Source organism: Talaromyces proteolyticus (genome assembly GCF_021365285.1).
Source record: "Talaromyces proteolyticus strain PMI_201 chromosome Unknown BGW36scaffold_12, whole genome shotgun sequence".
Classification (NCBI taxonomy): domain Eukaryota; kingdom Fungi; phylum Ascomycota; class Eurotiomycetes; order Eurotiales; family Trichocomaceae; genus Talaromyces; species Talaromyces proteolyticus.
Genome location: NW_025764288.1, coordinates 1594060 through 1617605, shown reverse-complemented (window position 1 = coordinate 1617605; position 23546 = coordinate 1594060). Strand labels below are relative to the sequence as shown.

General features: G+C 42.7%; 6 protein-coding genes across 6 annotated transcripts; 3 read left to right on the top strand and 3 right to left on the bottom strand.

The window, feature by feature from the left end:
• Nucleotides 1-2082: 2082 nt before the first annotated feature.
• On the bottom strand, nucleotides 2083-3779 carry BGW36DRAFT_305705 (putative penicillin-binding protein; the record flags this gene model as incomplete). The annotated part of the gene is made up of 3 exons (XM_046212093.1): nucleotides 2083-2485; nucleotides 2548-3524; nucleotides 3573-3779. The coding sequence occupies 3 exons, from the start codon at nucleotides 3777-3779 to the stop codon at nucleotides 2083-2085; spliced, it is 1587 nt and encodes a 528-aa protein (XP_046067778.1).
• Nucleotides 3780-8693: 4914 nt separating this feature from the next.
• On the top strand, nucleotides 8694-10517 carry BGW36DRAFT_400907 (glycoside hydrolase, family 29; the record flags this gene model as incomplete). The annotated part of the gene is made up of 4 exons (XM_046218684.1): nucleotides 8694-9115; nucleotides 9173-9449; nucleotides 9521-9638; nucleotides 9691-10517. The coding sequence occupies 4 exons, from the start codon at nucleotides 8694-8696 to the stop codon at nucleotides 10515-10517; spliced, it is 1644 nt and encodes a 547-aa protein (XP_046067777.1).
• Nucleotides 10518-16533: 6016 nt separating this feature from the next.
• Nucleotides 16534-17692, bottom strand: BGW36DRAFT_411301 (uncharacterized protein; the record flags this gene model as incomplete). Its single annotated transcript, XM_046219167.1, has 2 exons — nucleotides 17345-17692; nucleotides 16534-17256 (listed from the first exon to the last, which is right to left on the bottom strand). The coding sequence occupies exon 2, from the start codon at nucleotides 17209-17211 to the stop codon at nucleotides 16534-16536; it is 678 nt and encodes a 225-aa protein (XP_046067776.1). The 5' UTR covers nucleotides 17212-17256; nucleotides 17345-17692.
• Nucleotides 17693-18056: 364 nt separating this feature from the next.
• Nucleotides 18057-19038, top strand: BGW36DRAFT_465371 (uncharacterized protein; the record flags this gene model as incomplete). Its single annotated transcript, XM_046222293.1, has 2 exons — nucleotides 18057-18419; nucleotides 18474-19038. Exons 1-2 carry the CDS (start codon nucleotides 18079-18081, stop codon nucleotides 19036-19038), a joined length of 906 nt encoding a protein of 301 aa, XP_046067775.1. The 5' UTR covers nucleotides 18057-18078.
• A 395-nt stretch (nucleotides 19039-19433) lies between these two features.
• On the bottom strand, nucleotides 19434-21055 carry BGW36DRAFT_261405 (putative siderophore iron transporter; the record flags this gene model as incomplete). Its single annotated transcript, XM_046210074.1, has 2 exons — nucleotides 19434-20652; nucleotides 20709-21055. Coding segments are annotated over 2 exons (1566 nt in total), but the record flags the coding sequence as incomplete, so codon positions are not given.
• A 1296-nt stretch (nucleotides 21056-22351) lies between these two features.
• On the top strand, nucleotides 22352-23309 carry BGW36DRAFT_304630 (uncharacterized protein; the record flags this gene model as incomplete). The annotated part of the gene is made up of 2 exons (XM_046211988.1): nucleotides 22352-22625; nucleotides 22696-23309. 2 exons carry the CDS (start codon nucleotides 22352-22354, stop codon nucleotides 23307-23309), a joined length of 888 nt encoding a protein of 295 aa, XP_046067773.1.
• Nucleotides 23310-23546: the final 237 nt, after the last annotated feature.

Below are 23546 nucleotides of genomic sequence, written 5' to 3'. Positions count from 1 at the left end.
ATCCTTAATACAACCCGCGTCTCTTTTCTGACTGTCTACGTCTGTGGTACATATTATTGTTCAGCGTAGTATTGTTTTCTTTCCTTTATCTAGTATCCCAATCAGGTGTTTTCTAAAGTTTAGCCTTAGCACTCGCCTCCTGCTCTACAAGCAAACCCACCGCAGCCGCACATCCATACGAAGATTGATACCCCCAACCTTCATGTCCATAATTATGCACAACTGGTATACCTCTAACGTACTTAGTCTCAATCCGCACACCCTGAGGATATAACGGGCGGAAGCCCACACCGTGCCGAATAACGCTCAGGTCATCCACACCTTTCCCTTGCGTCAAGGCTGGGTATAGAGCAACACAACCCGTTTTAATGTTCTCAGCTAGATCGGGATCCGGGGATTCATTCCAAATACCGACTTGGTAACAACCTCCAAGAATCGTGCTCCCTCCCATGTATCGGATTAGCAAGTTTTGTCTTTCTGCTGGATGGAAGGACTTATCACCTGGGCGACACACCATATACGCCAAAATTGTGGGACGTAGCTTGGTTTCCGACAATGCTAACATCGAAAGCATCTGTCAGCCAAGATGGAGTATAGATGGCACTCTCTTCTATAAGTGACAAGTCGGGTTACTGGCAGCTATATCGGTATAATAGGGAATCATCAACCCATATCCTTCTAGGTGGACTAGTGTCACCTGAATTTAGAAGCAGAGAACCTTGTTTAGACAAGCATATTGTTCTTTACATCCCTATAAAAGAAAACTGTTCTAACATATTGTTTAGCTGTACCTATGTCTAGTTAGATAAGAATACTATTATGACACCTGTTAATAAGAATATAACATCGTCCCTAATCTTAATTAATCTAGAAACAAACTCATTGAAAGACCCATGCCTGTCAAGCATAGCCATTTAAAAAAATACTCTCAGGCATATCTTATCTTCATTATTTGCCGTGATAGGCAGCATCTATACTACTTCTTAGACATTTTATCGCGTCGATCTCGGCAACACCATTATTGTAAAGCTCCTCAAACGAACCATCCAGCTTAACATATCCAATTCAATAATCTCATAAGCACGACACATTACATTTCCGCGGGTATACAGCCCAGAAAAGACCGGATCAGCTCATTCCTGGTTCGTCAAACCAAAGAACACGCCTCCAAAGCTCCAGAAGGCACAAAGCCCCCCTTCTGGTCTAGATACACAATGATTCAATATACCATGTTCTACTGCGCCTTACCCTAACTACCCAGTACTGAACATCATATGGCTATACCTATATAATTATCAATCATGTCAGCTTTACTAGTTATAAATATGCTTACTATAAGCTTCTAGATGGCTAATAGGGTACTGCCAATATCAATAATACAACAAGCTGCGTCGCATACCTCAGCGCTCAAGGATTAATCAGTATGTCCAAAGTCGGGATTATTAGTAAGAACATCAGTAGCTATACAATCATGCAAGCGCTCTATTTATATGGTGATATCTAGACTGCCAGCATAAGTATCTACGGAATCAGTAATTTACATAAATTTGCCAAGGACACGCATAAATTCGAAAGTCGGTGTATTGACTCGTTGGTGTTGGTCACTAAGGAAGGGAAGAGTGAAGAGAAAATAGAGACTATTTACAAGCGCGTACTGCTTTGTATCATGTGGAGAAGATTAAGGCACCCCTGCTGCTGTTACAGAGAGATGTTGATACGATTGTGCCAGCTTGGCAGGCGAAACGAATGGAGGAGAAAATGCGGCAGCTTGGGAAGGCAGTTGAAATGACAATATTTGAAGGAGAGGGGTATGGGTTTCATATGGCGAAGACGATCAGAGGATCAACCGAGTTACAGGCTGGGTTTTGGGCAAAGACACTTCTTTGAAGAATCGAATCCATACATCCTGCCTCTTATGTGTACTCTATTATCCAGTGTCTGTTTGGTTACTTACCTGGAACCCGGAGATAAACGTCCTTTGTGCTAAACTGCTTTCATATATTATACACCTGATGTTTAAATTGTGTCCAAGAGCGGCAGCAGAATAGAACTATAATGCAAATAATAAAATAGTTCCCCCTTCTATTCAGGCGAACGCTTAAACCAAATCAAAGTGTCCGGCATATCTGCAAAATCAACAGCAACACCAAACCTAGCCACTTTGCCTTCGATATTAAGCTGAAACTCAGCCTTGACAACATCGCTGTTCTGACCAAACCTGAAGAAAAACAGCTCAGCTAGGAAATATTCGGTAGTGACATGCTTCAAGTACATTCGGATAGGGAATCCTCCGGTCACATCGACACGCAGTTCATCATTGGATGCCACGCTGATGATGAAGTCTGGATGAGCTGGGTGTGTATATATGCCAGCATAGTCTGCTAATGGGAGAGAGAGAGGTCGAGGTGGAGATGGGATGGATGGGTAGAGGCGTTGCTGGGCCGTTGAGTTGTACTCCTTCTTCATGGCAAATTTCTTCTGGGTTCTAGAAAGTCATTAGTTAGTATGTATACAGCAATGAATGACCTTGAGGTTTAATAGACTTACACCTCATACAGATCCATACGCTCGCTTTGCGGGACATTCAGCATATCATCTATAAGATGCCACGCTAGCGTTTCGCGTCCTGGACCATCTGTATTACAGAAGACGAGAACACCCCAGTCCCGTTCTGGGAAATAGATCATAGTCGCAGTCATGCCTTCTAGGCCTCCTGGATGCAACATGACAAATTCGCCATGATATGTAGTCGACATCCAGCCTAATGTATACAACATCTGCTTCTCGAGCTGTGGCAGTATTTGCGGACAGAACGAACGGGGCTGAAGCATGGCATCATATCCTGCTTTTGATAGCGGGCCAGACTGCCGCATCATCGATCGGATGTACTTGGCGTAATCAAGGACACTAGAAATCACAGCACCGGCACCACCTAACACACCGTCGAAATAAGGAATCTCTTTTGTCTGCGAGGTCACTTCGTCCCATGTATATGGTATTGCGACTGTGGAGTCATTATCGCTGGATGCAGCGTACTGTTGTGCATCCTCGAGCGAAAAAAAGGTTGACTCCATATCCAAGGGCTCCCAAATGCGTTTACGCAGAAAGTCTCCCAACCACTCCCCAGTTACAACTTCGATCATATGCCCGACAGCAATGAATAATGCATTGCAGTACTGCCAAGTCGTTCTGATCTCTTTGTTGATTGTCAAATGGCGAAGATTTCGGACAACATCTCGTACAGTACCTGGGCGACCTAATGTCAACTCGTGTCCTGACATACCAGATCGATTCGAGAGCGCGTCCTCCAAAGTAACGTGCGCAGTTGCATATTCGTCAGGTAGGACAAAGTCATCACGGATAATCTGGCTAAGAGGGGTGGTCCATTTGATACTCGGGTATTTTTCGTCGTCGTCTACTAACAACGAGGCCGCTGCAGCAGTGAAGGATTTGGTCGTACTTCCGGTGTAGAACAAGGTAGAAGGACGAACGGGGACATCTGGCAATGCTGCGATTCCATATCCCTATTAGTTTCTCAGTGAATGGCGCAACAAGATGGCATAAAAGGGTACCTCAGCCCAGGTCTCGTCTCCGTCAACGACCGCAACGGCGACGCCTTGAATATGCCATTTGTCCAACGTTTGGCGGACAAGTTTCTCAAAGTCCCCGTTCAGAGGAGAGGTCTTGGTCGCATGCTGCTTGCCATCATCGATGGAAACGGAGGACGGGATTTCCTCTGATGGTGGCATATCTGAGGTTGCATTTTCCGTAGGTGCCATTGTGATAGCCCGGTGAATGTAGAACGCCGCCTAAACTGCCCGACGAGCGGTGATGAAGTATCCAATATCGGGGACGCATAACAGCACTGCTTTTATGAACAAACTCCATATTAGCGGCTCCCCAGTAAAGCTCATACTCCCTTGGCCGGAGTAGGCAGGTAACAATGCCACCGTATTGTAGACGAGTTCGCAACATCCCCCGCCCCGATCGAGACAATCTTAGCGACACCGGAGTTGGCGCTAGCCCTTTCTGGAGCATGAGAGCGACGAAAAGGTACTATCCTGTAAAAGGAATAGGTGTTGATCCCCAATCGACAACCCTAACCCTAAGCCTGATGACAGAACTTTCATGATTTCATTATTGGACTTGACAACCCTAACTAATACAATATGATGCTTTCTACTGTCAACTATGTGTGGACTGCTATTCAATCCATACAATGCAGTCATACCTGCGTATCCAATAGTGCAGCCACCACTTTAGCAAATGCCGTAGTTCCATATGGGCCAGGAAGTTGGCCGTCCCCATAGCCTGTCAGGAATCAGCTATTGTCAAATTGATTACAGCAATTTCACAAGGTCAATGAAGGCAAAACTTACGATGCGAAAACCTGTCTGTCCTCCTGCTTTCCCTCCCAAGGCTCACGTCCATACTGAGCGACTACGCAAAGTCAGCATGTTACTTTACAAAACGTCAAAATTAAATAAACTACACTTCTATTGTCATAAACCAAATCATCCCCCCGCTGCCACTTGTGCAACACACGGGTTTACTCCGTTATTCCTAGTAACACATCAAGGTACTTTTCCGGAATGGGTGAACCATCTCCATAAGTCGTATCCTTGATTGTCTTGAGTCTTCTAACATCTGGAGTTCTTTTCTTCTGCGCATACTGTGCAGCAAGAGAAGTAAAGAAACCCGGTATATTCGTTTCTGACTGGGTTCTGATGGTGGGGAGAATGTGTTGGAAGTTTAAACTGCCGTCGTCCTAATTTTAATAGGCTCTCGATGAACGGACAAAACTCAAGTACTTGCAGTGTCGGATCTGTCAAAAGTCAAACAAATTCTGGCGCATACTTGGTTGTGGTTATCTGTATTGTGCTATCTGTATAAGTGACATGGACGCGATTGAGGCACTATTCAACTCCAACTGTTCTTGCTGCAGAGAGTCCATCAAATCCTGTAGAGCTTTTTATCCAGAACTACTAGATGAGCATAACAATTGAAGGAAAGATAACTAAGCTTACGTAGCGGCCCGACTGGGTTGGCGGATACCGGTGTGAGGCCCTACATGTTATAAGAGGTCTATAACCCTTCGGCGCCTCTGAGGCACCTTCGGAGGACCTCACAGCGCCGCTGCCAAGGCACTAGCTAGCCGAGACACTATATAATCCGCACCTGCGGCCACGTATGCCGCAGGTCAGCAATCAGTCTGTATCTAACCGAGCCCTACGTTCGACCAGTAAATCCCAACGTTTGCCTGCTTTCCAGTAACCGTCTCACAACCGGCTGTGCAACAGTTGTAGAAAGTTATTTTTAGTTTTTAAAGCATAAAATAGTTTTAAATTATATATAATTATTTTTAGGTATAAAATAGTTACATATAATTATTTATTTATTTATAATTTTATTAATAATATTTATACTTAGGCTGTCATTTGGTTCGGTTCGAACCGAACCAAAACCGATCTGAAACCCGAATGGTCCGGTTCTGGTCCTATATACAGTGAACCGATGTGGTTCAGTTCACCAAGTCCAGGACCATATGGTTTTTTGGGGCCCATTTAAGCCTGGTTCGGTTTGGGTTTTCGGTTTGGTTTTATCTGAATATCTGAATACTAGTGGATTTCCATTAATAATACTAAAATATTTAAGATTAATTCTAATTCTTTATAATTATTATTAATTATATAATTATTTCTAAAACAGCTTTTTGTGAGGCCTGGCAGCAGCGAGAGCGCTGCAGGCTCACAGAGGCTTATAAGCGTGCCAACCCTGGAATTGGGCAATGGCCCAATTACCTCAGTATTACTTTTTGGCATTTAGAGGTTGGCAGTGCTAAGGAGCCTTACACTTTTTATGAATTAAATTCTTATTTTTTGAATTAGGATTTTATTTTAGATATTTTTATAAATATTATAATAAATTCTTAATATTTAGATTATAATCTAAGAATTATCTAGATGGCAATAATATCTTTTCTATTTTTTATTTATATTTTTTAGATTATGTTGTACAGCTAATCTATATATTTCTATATCCATTTTATAGTATAATTGGTATTCATTATTACCTATCTATTTTTTGAGTATATTTTAATAATTAGATAGAAAATTATAATTTAAATAATTAATTCTAATTTTTATATTATTTATCTATTAAATTCACTAAAATTTAGAAAGATTTTAATATATTTTTAAGGATAAAATCTAACTATAGTTAAAAATTCTTTAATATGATTTAGTTATCTAAATAAAAATCGGACTAGACTTAAACCGATCTAACCATAATTAGTAATTCTTTTTTAGCGTGGTTTGGTTTCGGTTTGGAGAGTCAGAATCATTCGGTTTTCGGTTCTGGTTCTAATATTAAAGACCAAACCGAACTGACCCACTTTTGGGTTTGGTCCAGAAACTCAGGACCAGAACTGAACCAAATGACAGCCTATTTATACTTTTAAAACTATTTTTAACTATATTAATTAATAATAAGTTTAAAATAGTTTTTTATTATTTTAAATAATTATATAATTTTAATAAAATTATTATTAAAAATAATCATTAGAAACTATTTTAAACTTCAAAAACTATTTCTAACAAAATACCTTCACTCTGAATTATATATTTGCCTTCCCCATCGGTGGGAAAGAGAGCAGTGAGTGCAGCAAAAGGATTGCTCCGCGTCTAGATAGATTTGATGGTTAATACTCGCATTGTCATTTCTGGTACCCGTTGCCCTAACCGTGCCATCCTGCGCACAAACGCTCCCGCTTTTGGTGCGCACCAGTCCAATCCAAAAGTCACTTTACTATAGGCTTTCCATATAAAAGGTACAAATCATTTTTTCGTAATGACTCATTCAATTTACGCTAAAAAATAATAGTTTTAAAATATTTATATATCTTATATCAATTATAATTAGAAAGTATTTCATTTTTCTAAGTAAAGATAATATTTATAAAATTATAAAGATTTTAATTTTTTGTTAATTAAAAATTTTATATAGTAAATATTCTATCTTATTTTTATATATAATGAAATTAAATTTTAAAGAGTTTTATTAAATAAATATTTAAATTAATGTACATAAAATTTAGTTTATTTATTTTAATAGAAAAATACATTGTGGTTACAGAATTATTTTTTAAAAAAATGATTTGTAATGATTTGTGCCTTTTATATGGAAAGCCTATAGTAAAGTGACTTTTGGATTGGACTGGTGCGCACCAAAAGCGGGAGTGTTTGTGCGCAGGATGGCACGGTTAACTGATAAACTAGCTGAAGTAGGTTCCTAGGAAGGAGCAATGGAAGTGGCCCTGCAGCCGCCACACCCGAACTGATTAGTTAGTAACCTGAGGTCTACTAAGCACAGGCCCCAACCTGACCGGTACGGAAGAAGTTTGATTACTCCGTACAGGCTGAGACGTGACGAGCGATCTACAAAGCTTATTTGAAAAAATCGTGTCAGAAAAAGTATGCGACTATCATAGCACTAGAAATCCTTACTAAGTAAGGGTTGCGCGCTTTTTGGTATAGTGGTTAAAAGTTCGACAGATCATGTCATGACAGGGACTAACGTGTACGTCTTGGACCGGCCGACGGCTCTACCCAAACTTGCCGGGTTCAAAGCGCCTCGCACCACCTGACCTTAGGCATCGGCTAAGCCCGGATAATAAGCCGTGCAAGTTTAGCAGATGTGTGGCACCAATCAAACTGACTGCAAGCATGCGAGTCATACTGTCAAAGATCTTCCTATAATCCTATTCGTTGACTGCGCGGGATATATGTAATTTTACCTCCGAAAAATACCCGATTCTCTTTTGTGTCGTGAATATCTCATATGGACTACACCAGGAACATTTCCGTATTAAGATGAGTTGAGGACAAACAATCGTTTATTTCTCCGGTCTTTTTGCCCTATGTAGTTTCTACCTCGTATCTGCGTGCATAAAGAGTATGCTAGAGCATTCACAGATTAGTCCCTCTTGCGATAGGTGGCGTTTCTTTGCCATTCACATAAAAAGTGCAGATAAACATTCTAGAGGAATCCTACCTTCCTATTCTAGCACGGATTTATTGAGATGGTTGCGGAAAATTGGCGGAAATATTAATATTATTCGTGAGGTGTTAACTACCAAAATAAGCCTTCAGTGAACGAAAAAAATTGACTAATACTCGAGATGGATTTGAATCCCCTTTCTTAATATACCCAGCAGGAAAGCTTCCTTGATTAGCCTATCCCGCATGTCGATCACAAAGGTGCAACCTTAGACCTTGAGTTTTCCCTGCATCTCTATAAATCACCGTCCTGAAGGGGTTAAAATAAGACAAGGAGCGCTAGGGTTTGCGGCTATAAGAAGTTCGAAAAAGAACTCCTGAGATGAGAATCAAAACCCACGCCATAGGAAAAAATAAGTTGCTAGAAACAGTATTGTCGGGCGAGTACTATCATATCAGCAATACATTCTTTATCATTCATTCACTATGCGACTTCGGAACTTGGCCACCTCTTCAATCCTGCTCACGGTGGCTGGCGCAAGTCCTCTATCGTCGCGAGCCTCAAAAGGTTAGTTCGAGAACAATCATAAAAAGACTGGTCATCTGATATTGCAAGCAAACTCTGTTCAACTGAGCATCACCTCGGCAAGATCTAGCACAAGATGGGCCAACTGCGAGAAGAGCTGCAATGGCATAATGCAACTTTTCGATATTGTCCTGAACAATACAGGAACGTCTGGTTGGCTGACTTCAGCCGATGAACTCCAGATCGTCATACAGTCTGACAAACTTAACACGGTGCAGCCTGCAATTGTCAAGCGCCTTCGACCAGGCGACTCTGCGGTTGTGGAGGTAGGCGTTCAAAATGCCGCTGGTGTTGAGCTGGGCGCGATTGGACCTTCTATAGCAGTTGCTCAATGGAGCAATGACCAATCTGCCTCTCTGGAGTTCAATGCCACCTACGGCATTCCGTCATACTCGGCGACCCCAGGGTCTGTCAACGTACATGAGTCTCCCGACTGGTTTCGAGGTGCCAAGTACGGAATTTTCATTCACTGGGGTGTTTACTCCGTCCCTGCATATGGAAACACAAACAATAATGAGAGCTATGCCGAGTGGTAAGCCGTCGTTCCGGTGCAGTTCAAGAAATGGCTCACTAAAAGTACAATGGTTAGGTACTGGAATCATCAGATGAACCCAAACGACAAAACGATGACCTATCAATATCATTTGAACAAGTATGGTGCCAATTTTCTATACGATGACTTCATTGCAAATTTTACGGTGGAGAATTGGAACCCCAAAGACTGGGTAGACCTGTTCGCTGATGCTGGTGCTCGCTATTTTGTGCCGACGACCAAGCATCATGAAGGATTTGCTTTGTTCAACATGCCCTCCAACGTGTCCAATCGAAACTCGGTACAACAAGTGCCATATCGTGATCTAATAAAGGTGAGTCTTTATTCTGCTAGAGTAGTGGCATCCTTGTGGCGGTCAGGAAACCTAATATGTGTGTTTTCCAGGAACTTTTTGAAGCAGCCAAAACTTACCAGCCAGAACTGCGCCGGGGCACATATTTCAGCTTACCAGAGTGGTATAATCCAGCGTACTCCAACTACAGCGACGGCACATTTGGAATGGGTAAACTGACTAGGACTGCTCATGCTCTTCCTCACGCTGACGCAATGCATAGGGCCTCCGAGGAATCCATATACAAACGAAGTGGTGCCGTACACCGGATTCGTCGAAGTAGACGACTTCTTGACCGGAATTCAGCTTCCCCAGATGAGTATACTGGCATATGACTATGAAACCGACATTATGTGGTGTGACATTGGCGGCCCATCTCTATCAGATGAGTTCGCAGCACCTTGGCTAAACTATGCTCTCCAGCAGAATAGACAAGTGACCTTCAACGATCGCTGTGGCCAGGTAAATGGCGTGCAGATTGTCGGAGACTACGCCACACCTGAATATGCAAGCACAACAAAATTGTCTCCTAAACACTGGGAGGCATGTAGGGGCATGGATCCATTCTCATTCGGCTATAATTACCAGACTCCTGATTCAGAATATATGAACGCGACGGCGATTGTGACGACCCTCGTTGACATTGTATCAAAGAATGGAAACTTCTTGCTCGATATTGGACCGAGATCAGATGGAATCATTGCTGATATCATGCAGACAAATCTTCGGGTCGCAGGCCAGTGGATCAAAGCGCATCATGAAAGCATCTTTGACACGAAGTACTGGCCTAATGGACCAGGAAGCGGTAACTTCCGTTATACTGTCACGGATGACTCGTTCTACATTCACTACTTGGCCAAGCCAAATGGACTTCTTAAAGTTCCGGATGCTGTTCCGTACCTTTCAGGTGATAACGTCACGGTGGTTGGGGGTTTTAAAGATGGATCTGTTGTCGACTCGGAACTGGATGGCGATAATCTGGTGCTAGATATTCCTGACAACATAGCTTCGGCGGATAACTACACTTGGACTTTCAAGATTACGTATTAACTTGGATTTCCTTCCAATCAAATTTAAAATCAGGGTTGAATATCAGTGCATAACAAGGCTTATGGACACCGAAGCTGTGTTGATGGCGCAGCAGCATCTTTCACGAAATTGAGGATGAGACCATGTCCCTGAGACTTGGTACTATAGTACACACTACCTTTTTGATCCCCTAGTTCTTTGTTCTCAAACATTACATTCTTTTCACTGCCTTCGAGCATTGGCAAGTTAGTCTTATTCATATCATTTACTACATTGACGTGACCGCTGAACGCACCAGTCTCGACCGAGCTAAGTTGTGTAGCCGGAGAAATTACCTACCCCATTACTTTGGTTAAATATATAGACTCCGTAGCATGGCTAGTATACATACGCAAAGTGTAAGCTCACGCATCAAAATCCCACCCAGAATGCAAAATAATAGGCATGGTAACAGACTATGCGAGAAGTAGGGGGCTGACTCGATTCCAATTGATGGCCTCTAAAGTGCCGTTGTAGCGACCAACGTCAACGGTAGCCCTAGTCATGCACGTCGAGGTTGACAGCGGAAGGGTTAAGATTTTTAGTTTTCTTAAATACATATTATTTTACGTAGAATATATTTTACTAGATATAGATAGACTGGTTTAAGAGTTTAAAATAATAAATCTAAGCTTCTCCCTATAAGGGATTTTAATAGAATTGTATCAGCGACTAGAATGGGGACGGCGCCCTTCATATCTGTCCATGGTATTGCAGCTGTGGCATCTCATAATACGAATCATATTATATCTGGTCCTGAGTCACTATCCTATGATGCTGTAAGGAACTACACATTTCTCTCTCTATTCTTACGCCCACGCTTGTCACAAAATTGTCTTGAACTTTTATTGAGATAAATGGGAAAAGATTACAGAAACTCTCAGCAAGATTCTCAATGGAAGAATCACGCATGTCAAGGTTTCCGAGGTGCAATTAGCCCTACAAATACATGCTTATGCCTTCTCGGAAGAGCACGCTAAGATGGTGGCTAGATTGGATGTGATAATCAGTGAGTGAAAGGAGGAAGGGTTGACTGACAATGTGCTAAAGGTTACGGGTAGGCAACCTAGGAGTTTTAAGGAGTTTGCAGGGAATGTGAAGGCGTGCTGGGAGCAAAATTAAAAGAGTTTCCGAGGAAAATCAACCATTGACATAATGTTTATATTACCTAAACTGGCAGCCCAATTAATCCGATATTAAATATATCTTAAAAAGCATAGGTCCGATCACTAAGCCATTCAATCAATTTTGGCATCAAGTCTTACATAAGTTTACTGTCCCCGCCACGTCTCCTTCTCCAATCTGCAGCTCTGAGAACTTTGACCAACCTATTGAACGGCTTCTATCCAAAATGACACAAGCTCTGTCTCAAATATACCCAACCGTGAAGCCATATCCACACTGGAAGAGATGATGGACACTGGAACTAACAAAGCTACAGGATAAATACACCCAGATAATAGATCTCTGCGCAAGGATGTGTGCCATTATGAAAATTAGCATTCTAGACTTAGCTCCGAAGGTAGCTCAGTAAGCCTTCTCTTTACAGTAATTGCTTCTTTTATAATCACCAGTGGTGGTATATTCCTACTAGGAGTCGAAACACTGTCTACCACAGTATATTGCTCATGATAGCTTTGAGCTTCAATAATATGAGACGATTTACTCATGTCATGATCATCCGTAAGCACAATAATCTATTGATCTTGTCGAACACTGGTTCAGAGTCCGATTTTATCTATTCTCCAGAAGCTACTATAACTGATAATATTCTTCTACATAGTATTACTTAATTAATAAAATCATTATTATATATTAAATAGATCTAGAGCCTGTTCAATAGGCTTCTCTTTAATAATTATAAATTGTAAATGTGCTTTAGTTCATCTATCCACCTATTTACCTTTAAGAAATGCTGTATCAAGATTATTGGTCTAGAGATATAGTTTGCAGCAGTAGCGATCTTTTTATACGTAATAGTATACTAAACTGCACAAGGAATTTAAGACAATTGTCATGATCAAAGGGCTTTCACCATAGTGAAACCCTTCAGGCTATAGATAGATGTTCTTTGTATACCTTTGGCTATATATATGAGCCCTAGGTCCCTCTCATGTACGATATAACAATCTTCCACATATAACCAGAATGCACACATGCCTTAGATTATAACAACAATAGTAGAGGGCTTTATCCCACTGTTGAAGAAATAGGTAATTATGGCACAAGATTGTCAATTTGATAAGATGAAGAAGTATAGCACGGAATAATCAAGGAGTTCTAGATCTACAAATAGTAGTAGATGTCAAGAACCTTGATTTTATGAACCAACCTACCCATTCTGATCTCATTAGTAAAATTAATAATACTTGGCCCTTAGATCGCTATAAAGCGGAGCGGGTTCAGCATAACCCAACTAATAAGAAAGTAGAGATTTAGGAGCATACTATTAAGAAAGAATATCAAGATATAGAGTTGGGAGGTGTAAGAAAGTTTTAATGGGAGTAGGCAGGAACGCCTAGTCAGGGTACCGCCCACAACGAATCAACAGCAATATACATAGGCCCCTTGAAACACCTTTAAATCGAATTTGAACGAATTCTCCTACACCCCACTTAAGTCAAGGTGGCTCATTCAAAAATGCGAATAGTGGCTAAGTGATATGCCATACTAATTGGTGTTTTATGATATTGGATATACCTTTTAAGCTTTTCTTTCTTTTAAGGAGGAGGCGTAATAAATTAAATTATATTAGCTTTATAGTCCAGTACTAGTTATAGATCATTAAGTTGTTTATGCCAGTCTATCTCTAATTAACTTGAATCTAGATGCGGCCTTACAGAATTATGTATATCTATTTAGACAGATTTTTATGGAGAATTTGATCTATTTACTTCTAATTGATCTGGATTTTAATTTTATATCAACTTTACTTACAAATTACTAATCCCAAGCTTCTGTGATAATAATATGGTGGATGAGATTAGCTTGTGTACCTCTAATAGCTGGTTAAACTAGATGGTCTTTAACAAAGATTTTCTAATCTAGCCTGATGGCTTCCCTAAGGCCTCGACCCTATTCATGGTCCTTGATGTCATTTCCACCACCACAATGATCGGCACATTAGGCCACACCCTAGCCGTCTAGATGATCTGAACCAACAGCCCATGGATGATAGTCTCTAACAAATCCATTAACATCATAATCCTCTATATCTCTGTTTGTCTTACCAATCTCAGTATGTAAACTTGTACTGTTGGGATGAATAGTATATCTGATAATCTTGAGTTTAAGACTGCCTGGGATTATCATATTTAAAGCTATAATACTGAACTCTTCTGTCTCTAACTAGGCGTATTATCCTTAGGCAATACGAGCTTTACCAACCAATGGGGTATCTTTACGCTGGAGCCCTGATCTCAATGGGAAATCTTCCACCCCCCAGCGGATACCTTAAGAGTCAACCCAAATCCCTTCTTCATGGTCATCCTTGCCAACTTCCTCATTTCCAGCCTCAACTATACCTCCGACCCTCGCTTGATCCTCTCCCGCAATGTCGCCGGTTTCACCGTCGGCAACGCCCATCCGACTCACGTGGATCTATTCTAGGACATTCTTATAACGATGGCCAGTCTGGCATCGGCTGTTTAAGCCCTGCTCATCCGCATCTATCAGATGCCATACTATGAGCAATTGGTCAAGTTGAATAGTCAGTCTGATTGTAGCTGTGATGACGTTCTTGCTCATTATGATTTCTGGTATAGTGGATGGGTTTTGTGCTGGGGACAGTGCTTATTGTGATTTATTCAGTCATTGTAGTAGTGATCGTCGTCCGGTTTGTGAGATTGACTGGGGTCTCGTTCATTGGGAGTTACTGGCACATGGTGGTGCAGGTAATTTCGAAAAAGATGTGGCCGATCTTGGAGGATGCAGATCGGATGGATTATGGGGCTGTCAGGGGGTGGGCGAAGCAGGAGGTGGAGAAATCATTGGTGGGTCGTTGGGTTTTGCGGCGGAGTGCTGGTGAGCGGGTTACTTTGGGGCTTGTAGAGAATAAGGAGTAGAATCTGATTTGTATAGTAAGTACTGTACCATTAATGCTGCCACACCGTTGCCTCTCATGATTCTCTCATCCGGACCTCTTGTCGTCATCGCGGTCCTCACTCTTTGTAGCAACTTTGTAACGCAGTAAGATTAAGCTCTTTTCATAGTGTGCTACAAGTCAACCGATGATGAAATATTATTTTTGACAGTTAAAGCATGGAGCAGAAATTCTTGTATAACACATTGTGCTGAAGTATCTTGTTTATCTAGTCATTCATATTCAGCTCCATTTCCTAGACCAACCATGCGTCGGCATTAGATAAAGTGGTCAGATGATTCAGCACCAGTAATTTTTGTACGAGTCATTTCACTCTTGTTTCCATCAAACATATTGGCCCAGTCCGTAATTTTGCACCATGTGCCTTTCTGCTGCCAAGGAAGGCACAATATGCCCACTCTTTCTACTAGTGAACGGTATAAGCAATGATAGTACTGATCCTAGATGATCGGATAGATACATTTTCAAGATACCATAATTCTCATATGTTTTAGATGCTTTGTAGGCATTGTCTTGGCATCAAGATATCAATAAGTGCTTTTCATGGTAATAAGTGCCGCACTGTAAGCCATAACTCCATCATGGTGTAATATATATAGAGAAGGGGATTAGTTAGTAAAATATCTATATATCATTCTCAGTAATTATGATCAATATATAGCATGGAATTTAGGAATAAGCTCATCACAGACTGTAGGTACCTGGCTGGTGTTTCATCACACAGGGCGTTTCATGTCGCTCTCGGGAGTTCGATTGCCATCGTGTTCCAGCTGCTAATGATTCTAAAGCCATTATCGGACTTATAATTACACCATTTAATGCATTTCATACAATAGATATTCTGTTTCCACCTGAATAAGGAAAGGAACTGTCTGGTGGTATGGAATCTGGTGGAAAATAACAGCTTTATAATTGATATTTGGTTAATAAATGAGGATAGATTGCTTATCTTATTATGTGTAAGAACTTCTGATAGTCAATCGGCGGTTAAAGATAAAAAGATATTAATTCAGATATCAGAATATATTCCACTAGTTATCATATAGATTAGATTTCATATTAAAGTTAATCCCTTTAAATCATAACGTTTAGATATCCTTGACTATTTTATAAGAAGGTGTTGAATTAGGTATATCTTTTGAGTATAAAGATGTAAAACATCTTAATGAGATCTTACTGTTTAATATATAGTAATTATTGTATTATTCAAGCAAATCTATTATGATTGACTGACAGTGATAGATTTACTCGTGCTAATAAGCTTGTTTGATGGGCAGAAGATTTTAGTAGACCCGGTTCAAAAAGGTGACAATAATTTGAAATTTTGAGGACACATTAGCACCGCTGAGATTGTGGAACTTAAGAAGAAGCTGTGATGCTTGTTATTGAAAAATTAACATCAAGATACCATAGGTGTTGGACCATATTTATTGACTAATAGAACAGGCCATGTCGATCCATCCTTGGTACTTTCTATACTACTCTACAAAAGGAGCCAGGTTGAGTGTCGATCTAATTATGGCTAGTAATACCGAAGGTCTTGTACCTGCCTCAAGATCGTATAAATTGTGCTCTATGATGTGGCTCTTACCCTAAATTACGCGCTATAGTGCCTGGTAGATTTAAGAAGATGACGATGAAACTAAATCATCGGTATAGTACAATCCCTTTATGTGGTGTAGTACTCATCACTTTGAGACTAAGTTCCAACTGTATTTGATTTGGATGTAGAGTTAGTCTCGCCTCTCTACATACGTAACTTGACCCCTATTGTCCCGAGCGCCTTGTATGGTGATTCAGAACTCATCCTTCAAATTCACCCGGGATATTTCTCTTCAATATCTCTGTAAGATCTATATTGGTTTTAATTCCCAATAACCTTGAAAGACGCCATGCTCAAGTTGCCTTTACCCCAAGGAGTGCCTCGGCATTCTTGTACGCAATCAGCTCGAGCTGCTCATTCGTTACCAGGCCACTCTTTTCAAGTTCTTCAAACCATTTGAGGCCGTACTCATTTGTTGTAAATGGGTAATCAACACTGTACATGATATGCTCAATCTTGGTATTGCTAAGAATGCACCTCATCGGATCCAAGCTCCATGCACCAGATGTAGTTATCCAGATATTCTCGTCCCATACGTTCCGAAAGGGACGTTTTCGTTGGCCCATGAGCACTTCCTGGTCTATAATACGCTGTAACATGAATGGCATCATTTCACCAAAATGGCCAATGACAATCTTAAGCTTAGGAAACCTGTCAAAAACTCCCGCCGCATGTAGACGAAGAACATGTATTCCAACTTCGCTATGCCAACCCCACATTGCGCCGCCTATAACTGCTGTTGCGCGATCTGAATAGTTACCTCCGTATGTTTTTCGGAATATTTGATCTTCCGGTCTCGAAGGGTGTAGATATATTGGAACGTCAAGATCCTGCGCCTTTTTCCAGAGAACATCGTACTCGTCACCATCGCAGTACCCCTTCTCACTCTTATGATCTACCAGGGCACCCAAGAAGGAGTACTCTTTGACTGTCCGCTCGAGCTCTGTTGCCGCAGCATCTGGGTGTGCCATGGGAAGGATGGCAAACGCAGCGAAGCGCTTCGAAGTCTCCCCAGCCTTGCGGATTTCATTAGCCAGCTGATCGTTACCGGCCTGACAAACCTCTGGCGATGGGTTGTCTGCAGCGCAATGCGAGATGACTTGCATTGACACTTTTCCTTTATCCATATCCCTGAGGCGAATTTCGCCGGCATCGAGAAGCTTCTCCATTGCTCCTGGCCATCGCTTAATGCCTTCCTTCATCGAATTATCAAACGAGTTCAAGACTGCCGTAGAATACCAGTGCTCCTCGAGCGTAATGAGCGGTGGAGTCATTTTGCGAAATTTTTTCTGCTGCACCTGTGAGGCCCTGTTTGAATTAGGTGGAAGGAGATCTCAATAAATAATGAGACTTCGGATGTTCCAAGACTCTATGATATAACGCTGAGCTTGTAAGTGGGGGACGCCGAATTTTCGAGCACTTGAAAGTATCCCGGAAATAGGTTTACAGGTACATCGCTTCCAACACACGGGAAACGGCAATACAGACATGCTTCACCTGGATATACAGTAATAATTTGGTGCACTGTTTTCCTTGCAGGTTAGTGCAGGAGTCTGGGTCAGGGCTAGTGGTAGGCGAACCTTTCCTCCTTTGCTCGGAATTTCCCGATCAGTTCGGTTCGGCCTACCCCCTTCCCGACGCCTGCAATATTGCTCAACCTCAACAAATCATCAGGCTGAGCATACGCGGCCCCCAGTAATAATATAAAACTAGTGAGACATTTATGCATGAGATTTCGAACTTGGCCAGGAATTTAAAAGCTGAGGCTTCGGACCTTCAAAGTACACATCCATAAATCCTTACCTAGGTTAAAGCTGCGTTTAAAACTCATCCTCACCATGACGCCTCCTGTAGCAATCGTAACTGGCGGCGCTTCTGGCATCGGCCTGGCCCTGGTTCAGCATCTCGTCTCTCTAGGATGGAAGGTTGTCATCGCTGACATTAATCCACCAAAGGTGTCGATCCAACAAACTACATTTATCCAAACTGATATAACCTCCTGGGATCAACAAGCAAAGATGTTCGAAGTGGCTTATGCCTGGGGCAAACGATTAGATTTTTGCGCCCTCAATGCAGGTGTGGATGATAGAGACGATATATTCGATTCTCTCTCCTTCGACATAAATAAGCCACCTCGAAAACCAAACACCCTAACTTTCTCCGTCAATCTCACCGGAACGTGCGTAGCTGGAAGAAAGGCCCTACATCAACGTATAGACTAATGAACAACTAGGTATTACGGTATGAAGCTCGCCGCACATTATATGACGGTATCTAGCGAAAAAGGTGGCAAAACTAGGCCAGGAGGCAAGATAGTCCTTACATCTTCAGGAGGGGGGATTTTCCCAATTCCAGCGCTCCCTCAGTACTCGGCCACCAAACACGCTCTTATTGGCCTCGTTCGTGCGTTGGCGGCAGCTGGATCGGCTTCTAAGACAAATATTCGTGTCAATGCGGTCTGCCCAGCCATAGTTGACACAGGTTCTCTGCCTCCTGGGTTGGTGGAAAAACTCCCTTCAGAGCAGATCACGCCCATGAGTACAATTATACGATGTTTTGACGCCGTGGCAGATTTGGCCAATTTTAATAACGAAGATTGGGTCGAGCAGGGGCGAACGGGTGAGACGGTGGAAGGGAACGTGGAGGAATTGATATGGCACCACATACCCGAACGACCAAAAGGGGAAGGCGGTAAGTTTGATAGGAAAAAAGGATTTCTAGTCGTAGCAGAGGCATTTCAACAGAAGAAACGCCAATTTATGGCTGCACAAGAAGAGGAAGACAGAAGTGTATCTTAAAGCCGATGTTTAGCTCGCTCGGGGTTAATTAACATATTACGAGTTTGCATGCAGGTGGTCGCAAAGGAAAGCTCACCCGCTCCGTTTGGCCCGTTTTCGATAGATTCAAAGTCTCCTTATGTTTTCACATCTTTTAAAGGTTTTAAGAAATACTATATGCTCTAAAGTTGTCAAATTGTCCCATAAGATGCTAGGCTCATTGAGATACCTACAAACACCATTTATATAGGCGTGATTACCACAGCATAACCTACACCTTGCAATACGTAGTCCTTCTGAGTAACTGTTCAAGTTATGAAGTTGAGAACTTAATCTTTTGTTATTCATATCTGATTTTCGTAAGTTGATCTATTGGCGGCGTCCTTCTGCCTTGCCAAAGTGGTATCAGTAGTAACAACGGCAGTATGGTTCGTCAGATAAGGCGAGGGGTCTCGGACAAATAGGCAGGCAAGACAAGCTATGACGCAGAAGGGTATAGACGCATACCAGACATAGGCTAATGAATCGCTGTATGCCCAACGAATCGCCAGTGTCCCAGCGGCGACAACATTTGCAGGGTATGTGGCCAAACTGGTGGCATTACTGGATGATAGTGCTACTATCAGGCCATCCACGCGGGACAGAGGTAAGTTAAAACGTTCCACAGCCGCCAAAACCCTCAACGGAATACTTTCGGATGCTCTAGCGCGGAGGATGGTATTGAACAAGGTGGATCCTATTGCTCCTCCAAGATATCGAGAGGCGCCGAGTAGGCCAAGCGCCAAACCAATGTCTCGTTGAGGAACATGAAGTCCCACGGTGGTGTAGCTGAGGACAAGAGTCCACGCAAAGGGAGCATTGGCAATTCCCTGAATAATCAAACCTGCAGGAATTCGATTAGGCGTGGCGATGGCTAAAAGACCGCAACCTAAAGCCTGGATCGCATTGGCAATAAGCAGCTGCAGAGGAAAGTGTTTGAATTTGGGGGCCAGACTACCGAGCACAAAGCCGCCAATAAAGGTCCCAAGACCAGCTGGAATATTGAACCATCCAGCAAGAGTGGGATCAGACGTAAACACAAGTTGAATCTGCTGGGGCACAAAATTGGCTAGAGCGATATGTGCGAGTCCGGAGGAAAAGTTTATTATAAGGAGCGAAGTAAATTCAGGGAATTTACTCATCAATCGATACGGGAAAAGCGGTCTCCCAACACGGCCGCTAAAGTCCCAGACGAAAGTGCACAGGAAAAAGATGCCGCCAAGTGTGATAGGCGTGATTACTGCAGCGCTTTTCCAAGGGTACGTAATACCGGGCCAGCCTAGACCAAGAAGGAAGAGCGTTACTCCTGCCGCGTAGAGAAATATGCCGAGATAATCCAGCTCATATAGAACCTGGATTTTTGTGCGATCCTGAAACGTCCGGCTAGGGGGCTTGTAGAAGATTAATGTCCCGGCCGTAGCAATAAGGCCAGTAATTTCTCCAATAATGAAGACCCATCGCCACGTAACACTCTGGGTAAGTTTTCTAGCCATCACTGGGCCAAAAGAACCCACAACACATAAGAGGAACTCGGGTGAAGCAATTCCGAATGGCCGCCATCTGTTAGGAAGTATTTCTGATATACTCGCATAGATTCTAAAAACCTCCGCGTGTCAGAAACGATCTTAAGAGCAAGAACCGGGGTAGCTTACACAAAAACAATTCCTGTACCGGCTCCAATGATTACCATCGCAGCAATTATTTGATTCAGGCCCTGGGCAGTAGCACCAACGAGGTGTCCTATAAGCAGCAACACTTGACCGGTAAACACGACCTGCTTCCGACCCATATAATCGCTCAGCTGACCAGCAATGGCAAAGGCGACACTCCCGCTCAAGGACCACCCGCCAGCGAGCCAATTAACATTGTTTGTATTGCCCTGAAGTTTCAGGGCGACTGTCGTTCCGACAGGGACAAAGGTACTCAGTGAGAAAGTGATCGACGGAAGGAACGTCATGCCGAGAAAGAATACTGCTGCCCATGTCGATGCTGAGACTCTGCCGTCCGCATTGATATCCAGTGCCGCCTGGTGAGGATCCCCGTGATCCTCGTAAATGTGAGAGTCAAGAATTTCCTCGCCAATTTTGCCCTGTGCTTTTAAGGGAGGACTTTGCACATCAGCGGCGGGAGCGTTCTCAATAAACTCATTTTCAACTGTCTCAACACCCATGTTTAGAATTGTGGAATCAGTTGGAAATCGCGAGGAACAGAGGTAAAACAAAAAAAATGCAAGGACCGAAGACGTAGGGTGATCAGAGCAATATAAACAAAATCCGGGGGTTTGGTACACAAAAACTGGGGTATTCAGTCTGCCGAATTAAACAAGTTAAATCTGGGGTGCATATTACCTTGGTCCCCGTTCCGCCCCGGACCCCTCAACTACTAACTTCCAACTCCACAAAGAGAAAATAAAAGCCACTTTTATATACCACGGTTAGTGCCTCCGGCATTTGTGTCGCCGAATCCGACAAGCTCGTTTCCAAAGGTCTGGAATTACAGTGGATCACTGAAGTCTAGATCAGAGCGCCACTATGCACAGTTATCTATGGGCATGCCATCCAGCTGGGTTGTGCCTGGCGCGCGCCTGACGCGCTGACTCCGTACTAACGCGAAAGATCCTATAATTGTCATATCAGACCAAGAAGGCAATATTCCGAAACCAGAGGCCTTCAAGAGATGAGTGAGAGAAAGCATTCTTCGAATATACCTCCAGTAAAAATATGACGTAGGACGTCCCTAAAAACTCTACATTGAAGGATACACAAGGCCAGAGAAAGGCTCTAGAGAGAGATTCAGATGCTACTTTTAACATGATAACTATAAAACTGCTCTATGACGACTTATTGAGACGATTACGCTGAAGGAATACCTTATCCTTAGGCCTGCAAATTCTCCAGATTTTGGACGCAACAATCCACCAGTAATACATATAGAGTCAGCAACGCTTATCAGCAATCCTCTTGCTCGGGTTTCCAAGGAATCCGCCAAGTGTATCAAGTAAGCTCCTGGTCCCACTGTAGTTGTCGCAGGCAATTCGCGCCGATTGCCGACCTAATCGGGCTACACTAGAAACCCGGGGAAGGAACACTCATGGAAAAACGTAGCGCTAGGAGGGAGACCTGTTACTTCATGATAAGCACTTTATCGATATTCATATCTATCATTCGATGCCGCACAATTTCTTATGAATCCGCGAAGGCATTTTGTTAACCCTGCTGTATGAATATTTTCTGGCCGCGAACAAAACGAAGTGATTAGAACTCTTGAGTATTTGATCAAGCTATTGCCCTAATCCATGGCGCAGCTCACGCACTGGGACCGTTTGGTCAGGTATGTGTCGGCAAAAGATGGTCACGTACGATATGGCGAGCCTATCCTTGATGACACGTATAATATCGATCAGCAGATTGAAGCCGGAGCAGTATTAAAGGTTCGAGTGCTCGAAGGCTCAAGTGCTTTAACAGCCATGCGCACAGATGAGGAGGATGAAATCCAGCAGCTTCTTAGCCCTCTAGCTCCAGCTGAGGTCCCAATTGTGCGGTGTACGGGATTGAACTACAGAAGTCATAGTAAGTCCGCGCTAAACTGTCATTCATTACGTTAGAGAGATCATGATCCTGATATCAGTGAACATTCCAGTTGCGGAGTCAGGTTTTGACTATCCTCAGTATCCGACATTGTTTATCAAGCCCAATCAGACCATTGCCAATACACGAGAGCCCATCCCAATTCCAAAGCTTGCGCAGGCTAGGTGCGATTATGAAGGCGAGCTAACCATTTTGATCGGAAAGGATGCGAAGAACGTCTCTGAGGCGGTTGCACTAGACTATGTTGCGGGTTACGTTGTAGGTAATGACGTTTCCTGCAGAGACTGGCAGCTGGACAAAGCGAAGGCTGGCATGATACAGCAATGGTGTTTCTCTAAATCCTTTGACAAGTACGCACCCCTAGGTCCCGCAATTGTCAGCACCAAAGTGCTAGGAGATGCGACAGGGTTACGTATCAGGACCTATGTCAATGGAGAGCTTAGACAGGACTCGAATACTTCTGACCTGTTGTTTGGAGTAAAGAAACTTGTCAGTTTCTTGAGCACTGGTCAGACACTCGAGGCAGGCAGTCTGATCATGTCTGGTACACCTGGCGGTGTCGGTGCAGCAATGAAACCAAAACCTCAATTCTTAGCGAATGGCGACGAGGTTGTGGTAGAGATTGAGGGTATCGGGACATTGAGAAATATGATGCAGTTTGAGTGAACAAAGCAATTATAAACATTATTGTGTGTGGAAAATAACAACTCGTGTCCAGTACCTATATGGTATTACCAGGTATGGGATCAAACAAGGTGGATACAATTGATTCCTTGCTCTTTGGATGTTTAGATAAGCTGTTTATAGAAAAAGGATGGCGAATGGAGGTGAGAGTATATATCATGTTGATAATCAATCCCTTCCTCTCACAAATATATTATACGTCATGTTTCTCTCAAGGCT